We start from the raw sequence: 22,915 nt of genomic DNA, 5'->3' as shown, positions 1-22,915 counted from the left end.
TGGGACCACAGGGAGGATGATGCTGAAACAGAGAGGAGAGGGGGTCAGGCTTACAGAGCTCAGGGGGAAGGCAGGCACCAGACAGAACAGGTTTTATCTGTTTATTTAAAAACAGAATATCGCTTTATGTACAAATATGCACATATTTACACAAAATGTACATACAAGGAATTGGCGGGCTGCGCATCCAAGGTCCTGGGCCATCTGGGGATTGGGAGATAGCAGTCTCTCCCTTGGTCTAGAAACGCGGCAGATTTCAGGGCAAGCAGGGTTTAGGCACTGGATTTAGGTATGCTGGTTGACCAGGGGAAAAGGACCTTATCTAACCCCAGCCCACACCCACAGAAACTGCCAGAAGAGCCCGAGTTGGTGACCCTGAGGGCCCTAGAGGAAGAGAGACACTCATGCCCCCAGCAGCTCCTTCACTCCCCGAGTCTCCCTTCCTTGGTCTGTAACCACTACCCTCTCCTGTAGACCACAGCGAACCAGAAGTCCACGGCTCCCAGTCTCAGCAACCCGCTACAGGACCACACACTGCGGATACAGCTAAGGAAAGAGATGAGGCCAGGAAGAGCCCGGGAGCCGCAGGGCCCAGGCCCTGCCTTATCCCCCCTTAGCCAGGAACTGTGGGCTCACGGCCCTAATTCAGACCCCATGGCCTACAGGCTCCCTCCTTCCCAAGGGGCTGCCTAGGAGCACCTTTCAGATCCCCCTGGGGTGGAGTCTCAGCAAGGTCTAGGTGTGCTGACTTCTGGTGTGGGCTGGCCTCCCTTTAAGCTATCCTAGCAAACAGCCAGATAAATCAGAAGTTTTTTAACTGTTCTTTTTCTCTTATTAAATGATTCGGAGCAGTATTCCTTAAAGAAGCTCCCCCGTGCAGGTTTATTTACAGAAAGTATGTACATGCAGCAGGCCCAGAAGCCACCAGAGGGCAGAGGGCTTCTTGGCTAACAGCTGGAGCCTCTGGCAGCACCCCCAGGGCAGCTGCAGCACGCACCCCACGGGCTCCCCAGCAGTGGGAGCCCGGCTCCCCCACTGAGGCGGCCAGATTCCAGCTCCAGCTAGGCCAGCACACCTGGCTCTGGCCCACAGTCTCCACCTCTCACCTCCAACCTCTGCATCATTAATACTGCTCTGGGGTCTGAGGAAAACACCTGCGTTTACAGGCAGAGGTCACAGAGCCACACAACACACAAACCAAACCCCGACGGTTCCCCACGCCACTGCCCGAGTCCTGTGGAGCACACACCGCGGTTCACTTGGACTCTGACACGACAGCACGATGCACACCACGAGCACAGTCACCCCTCTACACGCTCACACGGGCAGCGAACACTCACACAGGCACCAATGCACACACAGTGACCCGCACACGCGGAGGGGAACGACTCAACCAGTGGAGCCCTCCCCTCGTCCAACAGCAGGGTTGGAGGAAAAGGTCGAGCACTCAGTGGGGTGGGGAGCATCTTCCTCAAGAAATGGGATGTTTAGGGAGGCCCCAGAGATGAGCTGAAATCCTCCATGTCAGCAGGAGGAGCCTGGGTCAGGGAGGGAGGAAGGCCTGGGTCAGACCAGGTGCCCCCGCCCATTGATGTAAATGCCGTTGCCCGTGGGCTTGGCCCGCAGGGTTCCGTTCTCCTGGACAAAATGGTTCATGGCCTGTTTGATGCCTTCGTCCCGGTCTTCCTCCACCTCTGCCCGCCCTGGAGACAGCAGTTCGGTCTGGGTCTCGATCTCCCTCACCGTGGTCAGCGTGGAGTAACTGCGGCCCTCTGGCTCGTCACTCTGGAGAGCAAGGGCAGAGGGCAAATCAGGGACCAAGGCAGGGCAGCCAGACACGAGGGGCGCTGGTTGGGGCTTGGTGGGGTCCGAGGTCACGCACAAGCAGGGGTTACGGTTGACCCAGAGGCAGAGCAGCTCAGAGATCAGGGGCCAGGAGTGAGCGTTAGGCACGGGGAAGGGGAGACAAGAGAGCAAAGGCGCAGCAGAGGCGAGGGCCGGGTGGCAGGAGCCCCGGCTGAGGCGAGGGAGCTGCTGGCGCGCCCCACGTGGGACCAGGAGAGGGGCCTGAGGAGCATGGTGGGGACACCGGTGGGGCCGGGGGCCTCACCATCACAGAGCAGCTACTGTTGTCCTTGAGACTATCAGGGTGGCCCTCGGCTCTCAGCCCTACACTCTCCTCCGGCTGCAGGGCCCGGACACGGAGGAGGGGTCAGAACAGGGCTCGGCTCCTCACGTCGGTCCTTCCCCAGCCTCCTCCCTAGTCGCCTTCCCCCAGCCCCGGTGCCGTTCTCTCTCCTCGGCACAAACCTCCTCATCGCCTCCCACCCTAGTCCCACCCAGGCACCGGTGCAGGTGGCGGGCGGCTCGCAGAGCAGCCCGAGGCCAGTGCTGGGAGCCTGCAGAGGAGCCCGGCAGACCCAAGCCCCTGCGCCCCAACTCCGCCCCCCGCCGCCCCAGCTGCCAGCCAGCGGCCAGACCCGGCGGAGGGCTGCGCTCCCGCTCTGCAGAGGGGCCCCGCCCCGTGAGGGCCTCCAACCTGCACGCACCTGGCTCCTGGGGTCTGCGTGATGGGAATGCAGCCTCCGGATGGAGTTCTCCCGGGTCAGCGTCAGCTCCTCCTCACTGGGAAAGAGACGCCCCGTCAGGAGCTGGGGGCGGGGGGGGGGGGGGGGGGGGGAGCCCGCCCGAGGCGAGCCAGGCCTGGCTGAGCCTCTGTGAGAGGCGAGTGTGTGTGCGCTGCGCTGCCCTGCAAGTGTGAGTGGGTGGCTGCAGGTGGCAGTGTGGCTCCAAAGCGAGCGTGCCAGGACGTGCACCTGCGCGAATGTGCGCTTGGTGGGACTGAGGCACTTGGGCCTGACCTGCGCTCGGGCAGTAGGCTTCTCCCGCGTCCAGCGGTGGTTCAGGCCCCAGGCTCCTTCAGAAAGACTCTGCCCACCTGTGGCCCATAAGCCCCCAGGTGTCAGGCCCCCCGTCTCCTCTCTACTCAGTCCTGGCCCACCTGCTTGCCTCCTCTTTGTTCCAAGCTTAGCTCTACTGTCCCCAGAGTGGCCAGTACTCACTATTTCTGGGTCATCTGCTGGGCCTTCCGCCGATGGTATCGGGACATGAGCACCACCACCACCACCAGAAGGCAGAACAAGAGCGCGGCGATCACACCCACCACCACCACGGAGGCCGACACCAGGTCCACCTGCTTCCCGGGGGCCTCCTGAGGGTCTGCTGGAGACAGGCGTCTGTCTGAGGTGGATGCCCAGATGCCTGGCCCGCCCCCAGACCCCACAGCTCTCAGAACATCCCAAACCACCCCCTCAGCCAGGCCCTCTGCAGAACGCATGCAGCTCAGCCCACTCCGAATAAATACTCTCCCAGGTCACTCTCTGTCTTTCCCCTGTTGGCCCACCAGGCCCTGGGCCCCAGGCCCTGGCCCCTGGCCCCCGTCTCTGCCCCAGTGCTTACCAAGAACGTCCACAGTGACCTGAGAATCCCTGGAGGAAAGCTCATTGCTCACACGGCAAACGTAGATGCCACTGTGCTCAGTGGTCAGCGGGGGGAAGCCCAGAGTGTCCCCTTCCACTTGTACCCCACTGGGCAGAGGCCCGTCCAGCCTGGAGGACAGGGAAGCTGATGGGTGCCGGCCGGGGCGGGCTGCCCTGCCACCAGCCAGCGTGCCCAGGCAGCTCTCCACTTCCCTCCCCCTTGACGTCACCCAGAGCCGCCGGCTGTTCCCACGGTGCCCCTCCCTCCCCTAGGCAGGTCTGGACAGAGGCCCCTTCTCCCTGCCGCCCAGCCTGACCCGGGCACCCCACACACACACTTGGGGAAGACCCACATGTGTGCCATCCCACATGCTCCCACACCACGTCACCAGCACTGGGTACCAGGTACAGATGGAATAAAGTCCATAAGAGGGGACACTCCATTCCTCTCTGGGCTCAGGTGTACTTGGAGGTGTACTGTGTGCCCCGACACCCATGAGGCTGCATGGCAGGAAGGTGAACAGAGCCCCAGGCACAGGGCCACATGCATGGCTCCTCTGCTCACCCGTGAGAACATGCTTGTCATGGGCTCACATGCATGTGCACCTGACCCCTCCCTGACTCTCTGGACATCACAGACCTTGGAAAAAAGCCAAGCACTGGTGGAGGTGGGTGGGTGCTTCTGAGGCACTGGCAACATTGTGGTGATTACAGGAGTGCTGGTTTAATAACAGTCAACTCTATCTTTTGTCTTCTCCACTTTAGGCACTTACATAAATATAAAAATATTGACACTTGAATACTATATTTCATAATTTAAAAGTTGGGGAAAAAAACACAAGGGCTTAGCTTATTTCCCACCAATAACCAAGTAGCCTAGCCTCCCTGGTGCAAGCCAGTAATAATATCTGGTGACCATGCATGTTTTTGCATTGGTCTGAACATGTGCCCCAATTTATTTGGGGTTCAGAATATACTGTTCCAGCCCATAATGAGTACATGCTGGCCCTGAGAGGGAAGGACCCTGGTCCCAGGCTAGGCCTGGAGGAGGGCCCAGGCCCTACCGTGTCCAGTTATACGAGGGAGGGGGCTGTCCTTCACTCAGGCACTTGAGTGTGGCCCCTTCTCGGCCAACCTGCCACAGCTTTTGGTCTTCTAGGCCCCTCACAGAGGCCTCAGCTAGGACTGGAACGGGAGACAGGAGGAGAGAGAATGGGAATGATGTGTTTGATCATGGTGTTCCTTGAAAGGCCCCACCCCATACCCCACCCTGCCCGTAATAGCCTCCCCCTGCCCTTCTCCATCCTATTCATCTGCAGCCAAACCTAGTCCAGCCCCACCTTGCTGACAGCTCTCAACCACCTGGTTAGCTCCCACTTCTAAGCTCAGAGTCCATGTTTTGCCTGTGCAGTAAGCCTCTAAGTACCTCAGCATAGCGATGTGTCACCCTTTTTCTGAATCCCCTGTGGTCCCTACCATAGTGCTAGTCACAGAACAGGTGCTCAGCAAAAGCTCTCTGATTCTTCAAAGACTTAACAGTCCTACTAGTTTATCCACTTCCTTAACAGCTTATTTGTTGAAGACCTATTTTGTGCCAAATGCTGGGTTAGAATGAGTAGAAAACAGTCCTAGCCCCCAAGAGCTCAAAGTCTCATGCTAGAAAAACAATGTCAACGTTTACTGAGCACCATCTGTGCACTATGCACTGTTCAAGATGCTTTGCATTCACGGTTCCCATTTCCCATCAGAACCCTGTAAGGTTGGTATAATTCTATTCCTTCTGCTGGTTCATAAAATGAACCCTAACAAGATTGAATAACAGCTGGTAAATAACAGAACTAGGACGTGTCCCAAGTCTGTCTGTCTTCAAGTCCTAAACTGTGAATTTTGTTTGTATCTGAGTCTCCCAACAACCCTGTGACGCAGGGCAATCCCTTTGTAAACAGGAAGACACCAAAGGTCAGAGAGGTCTCAGTGATTTGCCAGGGTCATCTGGGATGGGCTCCAGGTCTTCTACCTTTGGACTAGTGCTCTCGCGGCCACCACGCAAGGTGGCTTCCAGGACCCAGGCCGGCCAGACTGGTGTGACTCAGGGTCTCTCGGTATCTCACTCATCCTCTCAGAGCCCATGGGGTCTCCCTCCCCAACATCCAAGCACTCACAGGCCACTTGGAGGATGTGGGTGATCCTTTGGTCCTGGAGCAAGCCAGGGTGGGACACCACACAGGTAAGCGACTGTCCATTCATGCTGCGGCTGGGCACCAGGTGGAACTCTGAAGTGACAGCAGCTGAGCGGGAGTGCTTGAAGGAGCGGCTGGACGTTGTGCCCTTGACCTCTGTGTCCCAGGTCACGTTGGGGGCGGGGCTGCCCTCTGCGGTGCAGGAGGCTGCCAGTGTCAGGCCCTGGCCCTCTTCAAGTGCTGGCCCAGGATTCAGTGAAGGCAGGGGAGGCACTGCAGATGGCAGGGAGCAGGCGTCACGATCTTCACAACCTCCATCGGGAGGCCCCGCCCCACCCCTGGTCTGTCCTGCGCAGGTGCAGAGTCGGGCCCTTTTTCTTCTCTTACGTCACCAACAAAGACACCGGATGAGGGGAAGAATCTCAGCTGACTATGTACTTTTCTCTATGGTTTGAATTTTTTACAATGAGCTCGGGTCATTTTTTATAAAAATACCTAAGTAATAAAAAACTACTTGGATGACAGTTATATAATAATAGCCACCATTTATTCAGCACTTACTATGTGTCAAGTATCATGCTGAACACTTGGCAAACATCTCATTTAACCCTGTCAACAAACCGATGAGGTAGGTATTATTATCCCAGTTTTACAGGTGAGGAAACGGAGACCCAGGGAGGTAAAGTCATCTGTCCCAGACTGTCCGCTGGTAGGTGATGAGGTCTAGGTTCACTCCCAGGTTTTTCTACCCAATGGCTGCTGTCACTGCCTGTCATGTGGTGAAGGGACACTATAAAGGCTTATACGTGTATCTTCATCTCATTAACACCCAGTCACAAGATGGAAAAGACTTAACTTGACCATCCATCCAGGCCATCACTGACCATGGGCGCCCACAGCGCAAAGTGGCTTGAAAGGCGATTGTGGTCTCTGGCCACATCCCCTGAAGGCCCGGATCTGGAATTGGCCCCATTGGTCAGCGCTGGGCCTGCATGTCACATTGGGCCCCACTCTTTACAACCATGGAGCCCCAGATAGCAAGGGAGGCTTTGGGTGAATGTCTTTGGTAGAACTGCTGCGGAAACCAGTGAGTTCAGCTTGGAGAAGAGGCTGGGGGATGTGTGGGTATGTTGCGGGGGGAGCCGGGGACAAGACAAAGGACCTCTGCTCTTTGAAAGATTTGTGCCAAAGAGAGAATAAGCCTGGATCCTATTGCTCCAGAGGGTAAATGTCACCGAGACAGAGGTTTCGGAGGGAAGAACTTCCTAATGAACGGATCCTTCCCCAAGGCTGACCAAGCCCTATCAGGCTGTTGGGGTCACTGAAGAGAATTTGTTGATCGGGGAGGAGGATGGGCTGGATGAGGCTCCCTCATCTCTCCAGCACCCCACCCCTTACTCCTGTTCGGCCGCTGCCCCACCCATTTCTGCAGTCCCCATCTCAGCATTCCCCTGCCTCGGGCCTCTGCCCTCCAAGCCCCGGGCCTCTCCGCACATGCAACAGCCCGACCTTGCCGGCTGGAGTACTTACCCAGTACGCGGAGCCGCAGCCGCGCCTGGAAGCTGCCGGCGGGGAAGGTGCTGACGCGACACTCGTACTCGCCCTCATCGGCCTGCACAGCGTTGCGCAGGAGCACCGCGCCGTCCAGGGGGTCCCGAGGGGGCGGCGGCTGCTCCACGCGGCCCTCATAGGGCGAGCTCACGTGCAGCCCGTATTTGGAGTGCAGCAACGCCAGCTCCCGGGCGCCCTCGCCCGCATCCACCCGAGCCCATGCCACCTGCCCCACCTGCTCGCCGGGTTCCCCTCGGTAGAAGCAGGGCAGCTTTGCGTCCTGGCCCAGCACCACGGTCACCAGGTCCGAGGTCTCCAGCTCGCCCGCGGGGCATCGGCCTGCAGGGGGCAGACAGGAGCAGCCAGGATTAGGGGCGCTGCCACAGCCGGGGGAACACTTATTCATAATGGTAGTGACAGCAAAAGCAGATGGAACTCCGGAGCATTTTATGCTTGCAAAGCGCATTCAGTCCATTACCTCATTAGATCCACAAAACATTCCCAAGAAGTAGGCGTTATTATCACCACTTAACAGAAGAGCAAACTGAGACCCAGAGAGAGGAAGTGACTTGCCTAAGGCCACACAGACATATATGGAGGAGTCACACCCTCTCCCAGCCCAGGACTGTGTCCTGAGCAATGGCTGGGTGGGAGGCTGGGGCTGGAGCAGAGACCCAGCCTCCGCCCTCAGGGAGCTCTCAGGCCTGTCAGGGAAAGACTGGTGGGGGGAGTGGTGGGGAGACTGTGTGACAGACTTTCACAGAAGGCTCATCCTACCAAGGGGGAGAAAGTGAGTGCTTTCAGGCCGTGTGGCCAGGAGCCGAGGAAGGGCGAGAGCAGCTGGTGTCTGGAGCAGGATGCGCAGTGTGGGAAGGGTCCCAGTAGGCCCTTCAGAGCATTCTTTTCATGGCTTGAAGATGAGAGACCTGGATTCCCAAAGAGAAGAAGGTATTATATGTAGGAGGGATGGCAGGAACCGAAGCTCAGAGGCAGGAATGAGCAAGCCATCCAAGACAGAAGGGCCCCAGGTCAAAGGCCCAGGGAGGTGAGGTCAGGGTAGACAACGCCGCAACAGTGTCAGTGGTTTGCCAGAATCAGAGGACCAGAGATGGCACCCAGCGATGAAGGAACAGTATGACACACTCAGGGGTGTGTATCCCGTGGCTTTATCTGCAAAGAAGGACTCATTTCCTGTCCTGGAACCTGAGATCTGTTCAGGTGGAAGAGTTACACGTGGAGACAAATACGGAGACCTGTGTGGTTTCTGACTGAGTGCCCGGTGTGTGTTGCAGGCTGGTTGTAGGATAGGACAGTCGCTGTGGACCTGCGTCCTGCGGGAGGACCTCACATACCAACTGGGTAGGATCAGGAGGGGGAGAGACCCGGAAAGGGATCCCAGGTGAGGGGCCAGGATGGGCATGGAGAGGTGGCTAGTTCAGGAAGCAGAGAGGAGACACAAGCGGGGACATACGGTTAGGCCAAGTCACCCAAGACCTTCCATACCAGGCAAAGGAACTCCAACCTGGTCAAGAGAAAATAGGGAGTCACTAAAACATCAGGCCAGCGGTGATGTGCCCTCGGACTAGAAAGTTGGGGGTGGAAGACAGGACAGTCACTGGGAAGCTGCAGCTGCAGCCTGTGGGGCACCACTGCGGTGGAGAGGAAGGTGCAGGTCCGCCCGGGGGAATCTTAGCAGGATTTGGTCACCGACCAGAAAGAGAGATAGAAGAGAGGAAAGACCCAAAGACAACTCCTAGGTTTCCAGGATGAGTAACTTCTGAGGGAGGCGGGGCCTGGGGAAGCACAGGGCCAGGAAGAAATACACACGGAGCTGCGGATTACAGCAGTAAAATTTGGGCTGGGGGCAGAGCAAAGGCTCTGTGGGATGGCCAACGCTCCTTGCCATGGAATTTGTATCCAGCAGCTCCCAAAAGTTCACAGCCCCTGCCTCTGGCCAGCACTTCGCACACGCCGCCGTCCCTCTCCTTGCACACACAGCCCCCATCTGGAACGCCCGCCTCCCTACGTCTGGTAACTCCTACTCATCCTGCAAGACGCCGCGGAGACATCACTTCCTCCTGGAGGCCTCCCTGCCCCCACCCCCACCTCAGGCAGGGGCCCTGCCTCTGTTCTTCCCTCGCACCCTGCCTTTCCCTATTACAGTACTTTATCCCATAGACCCTATTTGTTCTTTTCTTGCCGGCCTCTCCCACCACACTGAGCTTGCCAACAGTAGAAACTGGGTCTCACATCACATTTGGAAACATGCGGTCTGCATGCCTGGCACGTAATTGTTGCTCAATTAATGTTTGCTGACTGAATGAATGAGAGATGAGCAGAAGGAAAAGTGTAGAAGGGGGAGGACTGAGTAGTCGTTGGTTGGGCTGGGCAGGGAGGGGGCTGACATGGCAACCTTGGGGCAGAAGCAGGATGGGCTGGCTCGCTGAGCCCACTGCCAGAGGGAGCACCCCTGACTGGGCTTAGGGAGAGAGAGGGGGATGGAGGAAGAAAGTGAAGCCTCACTAGAGGGGTCCCGTGGGGCAGAGCATGGGGCAGGGGAAGGGGATCCTGTGGCCCTTGCTAGAAGGGGTGAAGGGAGGGAGGATGCTATCGGGAGCTGGGAGGGGCTGAACAGGACAGGACAGACCTGCAGGGCCAGATACCAGGGCCCTGACCTGCCTAAGCTGGTGTGGGTCCCACCCAGCCCAGACTGGGAGTCCAGCTAACCACCCGCACCCTCCCGGGCACCTCCTCCTGGCATTGGAGGGGGCAGGGCTGCCAAGGAAGGCCTTGAGGTGGGCTTGAGATGGGCCTTCCCAGCCTGTCCACTGCTTCAAAAGCTGGTGCTGGTGTCTCTGCAGGGATCCGAAGACCTGCTTCCTTGGGACACTCAAAGACTCTGTCAGGGACAATGTCACATGACATGTTTTCTGTCTCCATCCCTACGACTGCTGACCATCTGCCCCCTCCCCACCACCAATCACCCACATTTTCCCTCAAACCATACCCTCTTAGGACACATCAGGCACTGGGTGCCCATCGCATGCCTGAGTCACAGTTCTCCCTCCCTACCTGTGAATCTCCAAGCCTCACTCCCAAGGGACAAACCCAAGCTTCTTAGGATAAGGAACTTAGTAAAACAGGAACGCCCCTTCTGTGTTTCCCCTAAAGCCCCTCACTGTCCTAAATCCACTATTTAGTGGGAGCATCTCAGCTCGGGGCAACACCCCCCTCCAGCTTATACACGTGCATTGGCACACATACACACACACACACACACACACACACAGACACACACACACACACACACACACACGGGGCTACAAGAGAAGGGATTTGGGCTCTAGAATCTCTATCCTGGGCTGAGTGGACCCAGAGCCCAGACTCCCAGGCCAGGGCAGGCCAGGACTGTCTCCTCCTTCTCTCCCCCACCCAGTGCCCGCCCGGCGTCAGCATGATGATGTCACCAGAGCAGAGGAGACACACTGCCTGCCTGGTGAGGTCACCCTGCGGGCATGCAGTTGCCAAGCCAGGCCAAGCTCATGGACCCAAACTGTTTGTTGAGGCTGGTGGACTCTGCTGCCTGGGCACTCCTCCCCGTGTCCCTCCCCACCCCTCCACCCAGGAGCTGCAGGACGCAGGGCCGGAGCCTTGGAGATGCAGACGCTGCTGCAAGGCCGCAGCCCCAGCCCCAGCCGCCACCAGCCACCACCTTGCGCAAGGGAGAGAACAGGCCCGACTAGCCAGACGGGATCCCTGCCCTCGGCCTCCCCCACCCGTGGCCAGGCCCCCACGGGCCTCTGTGGGGCCCTGCCCTCAGTGCACCCCGCCCGCTCCCAGACAGGCCCTCCATTCCTGGCTTGGGCTGGCTGCCTGCTCCCCACCCTTGCTTGGGTCCCAACTTTCCTATTTGTGTAAGGCCTGGCCTCTGATCTCAGGAGGGGAAACTGAGGCTGGCAGCAGCAGATAACATTTTTGGGGCCTTTCTCCCTCAGCAGGGGTGCAAGTAAATATAGAGGTACACGTAGCAGTCCTAGAGGTGGGTCTGTGAAGAGGAGGAAGGGAGGAAGTGTGAGTCTTTTGTGTCTTAATGTGTAATACCTTTGGGCGAGGGCCCGGAGGGAGTCAGCACTGGTTCACATGCATGTGAGGCTGTCTCCTTGCATGAACTTGGGGGGTTTCACACATACATGTGCTCACAGCGTATCTTTCGGAGGGCATATGTGCTTGTCTGCATCCGGAGAGAAGAGCTGGGGACTGCTGAGCGAATGTGTGTGCACACCCATCCCATGTGCACCTCACGTGTCCGTGTGCATGGCATGCATCCCATCCCGCGGAACTCTGCATACAGAGTAAATATTTTGGTGTTGGTTTCTTGTGGCTTCCGCGTGTCTCTCCGCCTCAGCTGCCCTTGGTCAGTGGTGTGTGGCTCTGCACCTTTGCCTCTGCGTCCTGCCTGGAGTGTCTCCCAGGCATCCCTCCTCACCTCACCTGGGGCTGGAGGGCAGATTCATCTCAGGTGGAGGTACTGGGAGATGAGGTCACTGTCCCTCCAGGTGATGGGAAATTGCCATCAAGGGCTCCCCATGGAACAAAACAAAAGCCCGTTCTACCCTTGCCCCTCAAGTTCTACAGAAGGACTCCCACCCATCCACCCCACCCCCAGCCGCTCCCCTGGCCCCCGAGCTCCTCTGGCCCCCTGAGGAGGCCTCTCCCTGGGAATCTGTCAGGCCTCTGCTGTCACCACCAGAAAAACCAGCTCCAACCCCAGGCCTGGGGTAAGGGTTGTCTGGTGTGGGTTTGTTTGGTGGGAAGGGGGGGACCCTGCCTGAGGCTAAGGGGAGGGGTCCAAGCTGTCTAGGGGCTCTGTCTCCTTTGTTAACTCTTGCGTCCCCTCACCCCACAGCAGCAGCCTCCACCAGAGAGAACTGGAATATGTGGGTGAGTTTGGGGTAAGGACCCGGGAGGGCAGCCCTAAAGCCCCCCATTCAGGACAGGTGACATCATCAACTCAGCAAGCCATTTTTCTTGCACTCTTCCCCCATAACCTTGGCCTTGGAGTGTTAAGGAACTGAAAACAAGGAGATTCTGCCTCTGCCTTCAAACACCTCCCTCCCTCACCCCCGCTGCCCTAAGCCCCCCAGCTTATTGAGAGCTTCCCAAGCCCCAGGCCAAGCGCCCATCACAGATCAGTGTCTGGGGAGGGGGCACAGCAATAACAAAGGGCGAGGGGAACAGTGGGGGCGGACAGGCCCCGAGGCAGCCCAGGCTCTGGCCCAGACACAGCTCCCTGCACAGGTACATCCCCTAAACCACCCCCCCCCCCCAGCCAGACTCTGAGCCCTGCTGAGTCACCACAACAGCCACACACTCGGGGTGGGGGACCCAGAATTCAGCTTCTCCCAGACTCCTGAGGCCCTAGATGCCCCCCTCCCTAAGATCCCGCCAGCCAGCCACCCCCACCAAGTGTGGCCAGCTCTGCCCCTGCCCCACCCCAAATCACAGCCTCAACCCAGCTCTCAGGACACACCAGTTTTAAAGGCAAGTGGGGAGGGAGGTGGCCAGAACACTGGGAAAACCTCCTGAGGCCAGAAGCTCAGTGCTGGTGGAAGAACCATCCCAACCACCTCCTCCAGGAGGCTTGGTGGCTGGCCCCCAGTTCTGGACCTGACCTTCGCATTTCAGGTCCTGTTCCCAGACCCAGGCCCTAGGTTCCTCTTCTCCTCTCCCTCAGGACTCAGCTCTCCACCCCACCCCCCAGAGAGCGCCCCTTCTCTCTGCTTAGACTTTGGTCAGCACAAGGTCAAGTTGTGGAGGCCAGAAGACCATCAGGCATTCTCTCCCCACTAGGCTTGCTCCCCCAGGTAGCAGGCCCCCTCACTTTGCCTGGAGGACCCCAGGATTTCCAGGCTGTGGTCTAGAAGCCGGCACTGTGGACTCTCCTGTGAGCTCCTCACTGCCATCTCTGTGGCTGGGGTCCCCTTAGCTCAGCCCCTGAAACACTAGGGCAGGACCGAGGTCACTGGGGCCCTGGGGCTTCCCTGGGATTCTCCTAGTTCTCCCCACCTTGGGTGGGGAAGCTGGCCTTCCTTTCTGGCTTCCATGGGTTTGGGTAGGTCCTACAGGAAAGGGCCTGCCCCCCTCTGTAAACAGGGGTAGGAGAGCAGGGGTGGGCCTCCCCCTTTCTAGGAAACTAACCTCAGACAGAAAGCTGATCCTAACCCTCACAGGGCAGACCTCAGGATTCGGAGAACCCGACCCACTGCAGGGCCCAGCAAGGCACAGAGGCACAAAGAGCTGGGAACTAGGATCCTAGTAGAGGGGTATCTGTAGATTTGGGCCCCTCAGCCCCAGGGCAGGAGATGAGGGAGGGAGAAGGGACGGGCCCTCACCCGGAAACTCATCCCACTAAGGAGAGACAAAGAGCTGTGGTGTCAAGGCGCCTCCCAAACCTGGGCTCCTCTCCCTGGCAGGGGTGGGGCAGGGCCCTGGGGCTCAGAGCTCTAATGGCTCAAGAGTTGGGGGGGCACTGATTTGCAGCAGGGCAGGGCCAGAGGGCAGTATGCAAGGTAAGGCTACCCTTGGTCCCCACTGAGAGATGGAGCCTGGACCTGCCCCACTTGTATCTCTGCAGCCAGACTCACTCACTCTCCCAGCACCCCCTTTCAGTCAGGGGCTGGACAAGCACACAGCCTTAGAATTTCAGAGCTGGAAGGCCCACAGAGATCATCTGGTCCTATCCCTGCGTCTTCTAAAGTCTAATTTCTTAGGTGCCCAAAGCCACCTAGCAAATTAAAAGCAGAAATGGGGCCAGAACTTGACTCCTGATTTCCCAGGCCAAGGATTTTTCAGAGGCAAGAAACACTCCAGTTTTCTGGGGCCACTGGGGAGATGACTGCACACAGAAAAGCCAGAATGGGGGTGGCAGTGGAAGTGGGCCCTTCTGACGGCCAGGCTGGGACCCTGGGTCTGAGTTCAAGCCCTCAGAGCACACTCCCTCTCCGGTAGGTCACAGCAGCAGTGGCGGGGGAGGAGGGGCTCACTGGGCACCAGCTCCCTGGGGCCGTCCTGGAGCTGGGCTTCCTCTCTGGTCACAGCATCTGTCCACCAGGCACTGGGCAAGGGCAGGCTGAGGCCCTAGCCGAAAGGGGGCTGCCTCTCCCCTTCCGTGGGCTCTCTTAGGAAGAACAGCTTGGTGCCATGGAAAAGGAAGGCAGAGATCATGTCTTACTCCCTATTGTGTCTCCAGCAGAGAACCCTGGGTACCCCGTGTGTACTCAGATATATTCTTTAATGAACCAGAGTTGGGAGACCAACACATTAACCTCAGCTGTGCTTCTAATACTGAGTAATCCTGGGATCTCTCCTGGCCACCTGTTTCTCTGTTTTCCCATCTGTAAAATGAGGGAGTTGGAGTGGTGATCTCTTTGATCCCTTCCAAGTCCTGAGACATCATGGCTCCGTTCCGTAGGTGTGGGTAGATCCCATAGGCTAGCGACTGCCCAGTTCCTGGCCCTGGCATCCAGGCCCCACCCTCTTGGCCTGAGCAAGTGCGGAGGTTGTCTGGAAGGTGGGAACTGAGATGGGGGGTGGGCAGGGAGAGGGCAGCGGTTGACGCTCAGGATGCTGTGACTGGAGGCAGGGCCAGCGACCCTTCCATTATAAGATGGGAGTGCGAGCAGCCCCACCCCTCCACACATCTAGGCCTCCTCTCCTCCTGACAGCTTCGGCTGGGGATGGGCTGCGGGCTCCCCAAGGGACAACTGCAGCCCCCATGCTACTGTGCTTGGGACTGGGAATCAAACTGTCCTGGCCACACAGGGGCCTGTCTTTCCAAGGAGAGAGACTTCTCAGTTACTCATCACCCTGGAAACAGCCTATGGAACCCCACTGTGTTCTCATTGCACGCGTGAGCGCGCGCGCACACACACACACACACACACACTCTGCTACTCTGGAGATTATAAATTCCTGTAATTTATATCTGCTTGATATACATTAGGCAGGAGTAATACAAAGCATCTAGTTAAGAAAACGGGGAAGCAGGGAACAAAAGGGGGCCACACCATCTAGAAGGTACCCTACCCTAGATCCCCATTCATTTATGTGACCACCTTATTACCACCTTGGCATCTAACAGTGTGCCCTGGGAGAGAGCAGGGCTGGAGATAGAAGTAGCCTGTCTGCTCTCTGGGCACCAGGCTTCCTACACGATGATGACTGCTGAGACCAGCTCAGCCTGAGTCAGCCCCAGCTCCAGTCAGCAGTTCTGGAGCCCAGGGGGTAAGTGAAGGTGGCTCCAGGAAACCCTGGGGTGGAGGGGTTCCCACCAGTTCCACCTCCCTGCCCACTTGCCCTGGGTCCACATATCCATATCCCCATTGGCAGCTTTGGCCCAGGCAAGGCCTAGCCAGTGGTAGTCAGGAACCCCAGACATAGCGACCTGCCTGGGACTGGAAGGGGACCTGAGGGGGAAGAGCTACACTGGCTCTTCTTGGGGCCCCGCAGGCAGCTGGGGGTGGGAGACAGAGATGGTGGCTCAGTCCAGAGTCAAAGGAAACAATGTGTCTGCGCGCGTGTGTGCGTGTGCGTGTGCGTGTGCGTGCCGGCTTAGGCTCAGGAGCAAAGGTCCTGATGGTCCAGGCAAGTCCTACCTGTAAATGACGCCAGGAGCAGCACCAGCAGCCAGGCCTCAGGCCCCCACATCTCGGCTCCCAGGGACAGGGCCATTGGTCGCAAGGCAGAGCTGGCCAGAGCTTCTGAAGTCCCACCAAGTTCTCCCTGGGAGCCGGCTCTAGTGCTGGGTAGGGCACAGACTCAGACGGCAGAAGTCACAGCGTCCTCACTGGTGCCCTGGTCCACTGGGGTCTCCACAGGGGTCCAGCCCTGTTCCACCCACCTGGCTGTAGCTGCCCCCGAGAAGCCGTGATCGGGAGCTCTGAGCTCCCCCAGAGCTGCTTCCCACGCCGTGGCCAACAACGACGGCAGAAACCTGGGAACCTGCTCAGCAGGTCAGAACAGGTGCGTCTCCGGGGGCTGGGCCTGGCACGGAGACTCAGCAGCCGCCGCCCCCATGGCCCAGGCCAGCTAATGGGCGCCAGGGAGGGAGGGAAGGAAGGAAGGCCCTGGGAGGACCTGGTGGGGGGGATCCCATCGTCAGCTCCAGGCTTTACCTGGCTGTGTGTGCAAGGGGCTGTGAAGGCAGAGGTGGGGAGGGGTGGGGTGGGGTAGGAGAAGGCCCAGCGCTGCTCAGAGAGGGAGGCACCATGCCAAGAGGAACAGGGCAAGGCCCTTGTGGGCAGAAGGGAGCCCAAGCATCCCACACACCCCCGGCCTTGCCGCCTCCCCAGTCTCCTGGCCGGGGGCTCAGCTTGGGGGCTGCAGAATCAGAGAAGGCTAGAACTGACCAGAACAGCCCTGAGGCCCAGGAACCCCATTCTTCAGGGGAGAAAAGAGACCCAGAGAGGGGCAGGGGCTTGCTGGAGGCCACACACTTGGGTAGTACCATGGTTGGCTCGGACACCTCTATCCCCGAGGCAGGGAGCTGGTTCAAAGGCCCCTGAGAAAGCAGTCACATGACCTTCCCTGCTCCCACCCATGTACAGAAGCAGAAGGCCCGGTCCAAGAATTAGCCCCAGGGTCCTGGCTCCCCAGCAGGGCCATCTCTCAGCTCCTGAAAATGCATCAGTTCAACCTGAGTGGAAAGGGGCTCCTCCCAACCATGTCCATGGTCATTTTACCCATTTATTCTGTGGTCATTGGACAAGACCATGTATGTCTGGACTTTGCAAGGACAATCTTGATTTCAATACCCTGTTCCCATATTCCTATAAGTACAGTCACACCTGTAAGACCACGTGTTTCCATTTAGGATGCGTGAAATGTAGCCACCACATTGTACAAAACCTCACTGGCCAATCTGGGCAAGCCATAGAACAAAGGGCAGACTCTGAACTCCTTATATACTGAGTGAAGATGAGGGGTAAGGCCACTGACACACTGGGGCTAAAAAGACAGGTAAATATACAAATAGACATGAGAGAAGAAAGAAAGGTATGGGTTAAAATCTGAAGCAGGACCCTTTTATCTGGAGAGGGGCAGGAAAGAGGAATCAAGGGCAGTTAGAGAGGGTCATTTCATGTAGAATATTTCCCACCCCACCCCTGCAACCTTACCTGTCAAACCTTGTTCACCTTTCAAAGCTGACCTGGAGTGCCACATCGTCCATGAAGACACCTCAGCTCCTCCCACCCAAACTAATCTCTCTCCCTTCTGTTCCTCCTCAGCCTCTGCTAGTCCCTTCATCACAGCTTGTGTACTCATAATTTGTGCGCACCCAATCTCTTTCACTAAACTGTAAGCCTCAATTCAGGAGGCAGCAATTGAAGTCTGTCGTGTGCCAGGGAATCAGTAAATGTGTTAAACTGTAGTCTGTGAACCCTTCAAAGGTCGGGCCTGTTTTGTAACCTTATCTCAATTATCCATGCTAGGACAGCCCACAGCACTTACTGGGGACGGAATACATTTTTGTTGAAGATGTGAATTTATGAATGAACGGATGTCAGTATGGAAGGTGGTCAGGTGAGGTCGGTGTAGCAGAGCTCCCGACTCATGGACCGGGAGAGTGACCTGGACTCTAACCCTACTCTGGAGCATGACCCCAACTCTGGCTCCAGGTCCCCACTCTCAGCAATGGCCATAGTAGCGCCCTCTTCTTCGAGGGCTGTTTCCCATAGGTCAGTGGTAGGCCCAGGGCCAGGCTCGGTGCCAGGCTCCCCGGGTTCTCTCCCTCTCCACCTGGGCGAGCCCCTTCCCCTCTTCAGGACTCAGGTCCCCACCTGTGCCAGGGGAGCAGCCCCACCCCGATGCTGCTTTGAGATCCACTGTGGCAAGGGCGGGGTAAGGCCGGGGGGGCGGGAGGGGGAGCATCCCATATCATAATTATAATTATCATATCACACCTTGGATCCTATCGCCCGGTTTCAGAAGAGCTCCTTTCCTTCCCACGGCTTGCCCTCCCCAGTCCAGGAAACCGGAGGAAACTGAGGCATGGGGGTGAGAAAGCAGTTAGGTCCCAAAGTGAGGGTCCAGGCCCTGTATCTCCTTCAGCCTTGCCATTCAGCATGCGTCCCAGCCCTTAGTAGGGCTGCCAGCCGGGAGGCTCTGCGTTCCCAACCAGGAACTCTTTCATCTCCTTTCTCACCTCCGACTCCAGCAGTGGGGCACTGAGGGGAGGAAGCCCTTCCAGAGGTGGTATTAATGCCAGGATGGACCCAATATTTTCTCATGGGTACATTCAGGTCCTAGCACACAGCAGAGGGGGCTTGAAGTGAGGGCTATGGGCACACTGGGCCTGGGAGGGAGCACCCGGACCGGGCAGGCATTCCAGGCCTTTCTCCCCCTCTCCCAACAAACAGCCATCTCTGAGTCCCTCTGCCCCTTGCACCCTCCATCCCTTATGTCTCATGAGGGCCATGCTCTCAGGGCACATGCCGTCATACTCACGCCTCTCCTCCCCTCTTCTGGGATGAAGCCTGGGGAGGGCAGATTCCAGGGCTGGGGCTGGAAGAAATTGCTGGTTGGCAGACTTTCAAGCCCAGTCTTCTGGGTTCTGTTCTCTCTTCCTCAGTGAACCCCAATTCCCCTCCACCCACCCCACAGTTTGGGCCCTAAGAATGGCAACAAGTCAAGCCCAGGTGGCATCTTTAGCATGTATGTTTGTCTGAGTGGCATCACAGTGTGCCGCCAGCATGCCTTAGTTCATTCAACAGACATTTAGTGAGCACCACTTTGCGCCAGGCTCCAGGGAGGGGACAGAGACACATAACACATGGTCCCTGCCCTTAATGAGCCCTCAATTAGGGGAGACAGAAACATAAGCACCTATGACACACTGTCCCACCATCATGCGCTCCCCACGTGTCTGGGTGAGTACACGCCGTGTCCATACCCAGGGCTGTGTCTGTGTGCATCACCGCGTATGTTCATCCCATGCATGTGTCCAGGCATCTGCTTGTAACCTGTCTCTGTCCCCATGGCAGGCTGCACACCTAAGCCAAACCGGTTGGAGTGGGTTGTGCTGAAATTTTTGTTTGTGGCAATGGAAGTGAGTCAGGGAGGGACAGGGGTGGGTGGGGTGGGGGGGAGAGTGAGAGTGAGGGTCAGACTGAGAGGGAAAGGGAGGCAGTGGGGCAAGGTGGGAAGGGCTGGGGGTGGGGGTGGCCGAGGATGGTTTGGGGGTAGCAGGTGGTGAGAGAGCTCCTTGTGAGTAATACCGTGTTGGCGGTGAGATCCCAGGCCAGAGAAGAGTCGGAGGCCGAAGGGAGACCCTTGTGCTTTGGGGGAGATGAGAGTGGATGGTAAATCAAAGTGGAACTAGTTGGAAGCAGGGATGTGGACAAAATGCCTGCACTCCATCTCTGCACAGCTTGGTTTCTCCGTGTTGTTCAGCTATTCCTGATCGGCTCATTGCCTTGGTTTCCCGCAGTTTGTACAGAAAGGTGACGGGGGTGGGGGGGGGGCGGGGGAGGGCTGACTGACACTGTGGTGGAAGTTTACTGATACGGGATTTGATTCAATCACCCAGGACCAGGGCTCTTTCAGGTGGAAGCTTCAAGACCATTCCTCCTGCTCTTCCCAAGGACGCCCCCACCCATGGAGGGGTGGGGAGGTACCCCCGCACAGAAACCAGGGGCTCCAGCAGCTTTTCCTCCAATGAAAACACCTGTGCTCCCCTCCACTCGGAGCTTCACTTTGCTCAGTGTTAGGAGGGTGGCATCCTGTTTTCCAAAAGCTTCCATCTAAATGTCGCCGTGTGTTGTGCTGTTCCTACCTGCCCGTTCCGCAGGCCCGTTGATCCCCGGCACCAGCCCCATCCTTGAATGACAACCACACTTCCCAGTTGCCTAACTACATCCCCTGGCGCTCAGGAGGCGGGGTTTATTTGTTCATGAAGAGGTGGAAAGCTGGAATGACCCACCTAGGGGTGGGGGAGTTTGCTGAACATTCGGCATTATTTGGGGCTGTTTCTCAGTTGGCCGTTGTGTGCTGAGCCTCCTACTTTCAGTTGATGAACTAAGCTTCTGTGGAATCACGACCATGAAGTCGGAGACCAGGGCACAGGTTAAGAGACAGATACCTTTATTCTTTGACCCTGTGCCTCCTAACGGACTGGCACTTTTAGAAGGCTCTAGAAATAGGTCCTGGCAAGTCTAGGACAAGCGGAGGAGCCCTTGTGGAAGTCAGTCCTCCAAGTGGTAACAACAGCAGAAGTCGCAGTAGCGAGGGGAGGTAATAGCAAAGCTCAGGTGGGGTCGTAGGAATTTGATGAGAGAATGGATTCCAGTGAGGGCCCCCAGCCGTGCCGCCTGCATTCTCCCCATCTGCATCCAGACCACAGAAAGAGCCAAGCTCCTCCCAGGGAGCCCCCCTGCTGGGGAACGTGCAGACAGCCTCAGGGGCCAGTGTGGCCTAAAGCGCCTACACTGCCAAGGGCACCTTCAGGTGGTGCCGAGCCTCTGTGGCTTCTCACACTTGCCTGCAAGCATCCAGGTTGGAAGCTGAGGATATGGTCCCTCTCCAAGCCAAAGACAGCCACTTCCTGGCCATCAGCCTGAGTTCCCGCCACCACCCAACTCCGCTTCCCCAGGGAAAAGCCTCCTGAGGCCCTACAATCAAGGATCACCCTGGACCAAGCATGGGTGGCAGCGGAACAGCTGCAGAGCAGAAAACAGGGCTGTGGATCAAGAGAGAGCAGGGGCTATGACGAGCTTGGAAGGGCTGGGAGCTTAGGAAGAGTGGATAAGAGCCTGGGGGAGAGGGCAAGTGAAAGGACCCCAAGGGAAGAACAGGGTGGTGGGGGGAGAGGGGCAGGAGCTGAGAGGACACAATGGGGAGGTGGGAACTGGAGGAATCGGTGGGAACTGGGGATTCCTGTAATTGGAGGGCAGAATTTCTTTTGAAGTGTCAGCACAACCCTCCCTCCGTATGGTCCAGGAGTATTCTCCTCTCCATTTTGTAAACCCTCCCGAACCCTACCTCCCTTCTTCCTCTCCCCACCAGGACCCAAAGTCACCTGGATCCACAGCTCAGCTGCTTCCATTACCAGTGCCCAGTGCACGGCAGGCAGGTGTGAGCGCCCCGCTCGGAGGCGAGCACATGGTGGAGGTGAGAGGACCCCTCATCCCAGGTGCCCAGGGCCCACTCTCTGCCTCGAACTGGAAGGCAGGTACCAGGTCTTCCGGTTCCAAGACACCCCCCAGGCCCCGCTGCAGCAGGGCTGGCCCTTGGGCTTGCTCCCACTACATGTGGGGACTTGGGCCCTGTCCTGCGTCAGTTTTCAGTCCCAGAAGCAGTAAGGTGGGGAGGCTTTAAACTAAGCATAGAGGAGGAAAGTACTGATCTACGGGGGAAGCAGGGTGGAGGCGGGTGGAGCACGCCCCGACTCCCCTCAGCGTCTCCCACTGTGCCTTCCTTGCAGGAACCCTTAGTAACTGCCCTCCAGGCTCACCTTGCAGCCCTGCTGAACCCTAATTTCTCCTTCAATCTAGAAGTGGCATAAAAGACCATGGCATACAAGAAGTGCAAGAGATCAAGAAACAGAACCAGAGTCCCTTGCCTGTGATAATAAGGGCAGGAACCACTGGTCCGTGAGCCGTAAGGAAAGGGGAGAGTAACAAAGACTGCAGTCTCACCTCCCCGGGCCAGCTTGCTTCCCTCCTGGGCCCGGGCCTCCACCCGCCAAGATCTTCTGTGGGGTAATCATACTCCCTGAAAATGTCCCCAATGTTGAAGTTCTCTTAGGTCCTCATCAGTAATCAACACCTTATGACTATGGTCAGGGAACCCAAACTGATTCTATAGTTCTAGATACAGCTGAATGGAGAAGTCTGGCCACTTCTGGAAAGTTCCAAAGCTCCTTGCAGGCAAGTCAGATGGTTGGCTCTGTTCAGCAATACAGAGAGAGAGAGAGAGAGAGAGAGAGAGAGAACAGAACAGATTCAGGGAAAGAAAAACACAAAAGTAGAAATGGTGAGAGATCTCAAGTCATAGTGAGACAGAAAAAAAGATCTAGAGAAAGATGGATGCAGAGAGAGAGGAAATAATACACACACACAGAGTTACTGAAAAGGCGTAATTCAAAGAGACAAAGCAGCAGAGACAAAATGGAACAGAGAGAGAAATTTCTGGATGCTTACCTGCCCACCGCTGGGATCACTCAGGGACTTCCCTCTTCTGCCTTCAATTTCAACCACTCAACAATGACCCGATATTTTTTAGCTCAATATCACCAAGTCCCTCAAAAATTCAGATGATTCCCATCCTTATCCCACCTCTCCTCATTCTCTACCTTGCCTGATTCCCACTCCCCTCTGCCCCAAGTCAGCTTACAGTTCTTTTCTCTCAAGCTCCTTCCAGAACATGTCTCATCAGAGGAGCTCTCGAGATACGGCCTCTTGCAGTCTCTTTTCCTGATCGTTCCGCTGTCCTTCTGTTTGTCCATGTCCTTATTCTGGCTGAGCTGGGAGCAAAAAGCCAGAATTGGGGCTTCAAAGGCATGGCACCAGGATGTCAACTGGCCAGAATAAGCAGTGGGAAAAAATGTGGAAGGGTCAGAGGACAATGGAGAAAAAGCCAGAGAGGGCCTGAGAGTGGATCATCCCGGGAGATACAAGCAGAAGGAACTGAGCGCGTCTTGAGGATCTG

General features: G+C 57.3%; 1 protein-coding gene across 4 annotated transcripts; it reads right to left on the bottom strand.

Annotated features, from left to right (window-relative positions):
• Positions 1-87: 87 nt before the first annotated feature.
• On the bottom strand, positions 88-16,288 carry NECTIN4 (nectin cell adhesion molecule 4). Of its 4 annotated transcripts, XM_057495161.1 has the most exons (10): positions 16,110-16,288; positions 15,865-16,010; positions 7,190-7,549; positions 5,642-5,932; positions 4,544-4,664; positions 3,460-3,608; positions 3,063-3,222; positions 2,550-2,625; positions 2,111-2,185; positions 88-1,785 (listed from the first exon to the last, which is right to left on the bottom strand). In XM_057495161.1, the coding sequence occupies exons 2-10, from the start codon at positions 15,938-15,940 to the stop codon at positions 1,567-1,569; spliced, it is 1,527 nt and encodes a 508-aa protein (XP_057351144.1). In that variant the 5' UTR covers positions 15,941-16,010; positions 16,110-16,288; the 3' UTR covers positions 88-1,566. The 4 variants fall into 4 exon arrangements, with proteins under 4 accessions (XP_057351144.1, XP_036778663.2, XP_036778664.2 ...); XM_036922768.2 differs by having other exon boundaries at positions 3,063-3,219; positions 15,865-16,282; XM_036922769.2 differs by lacking the exon at positions 2,111-2,185 and having other exon boundaries at positions 15,865-16,288.
• Positions 16,289-22,915: the final 6,627 nt, after the last annotated feature.

This window comes from Manis pentadactyla, chromosome 19, assembly GCF_030020395.1.
Source record: "Manis pentadactyla isolate mManPen7 chromosome 19, mManPen7.hap1, whole genome shotgun sequence".
Lineage (NCBI taxonomy): Eukaryota > Metazoa > Chordata > Mammalia > Pholidota > Manidae > Manis > Manis pentadactyla.
This window is presented reverse-complemented; position numbering and strand designations above follow the sequence as displayed.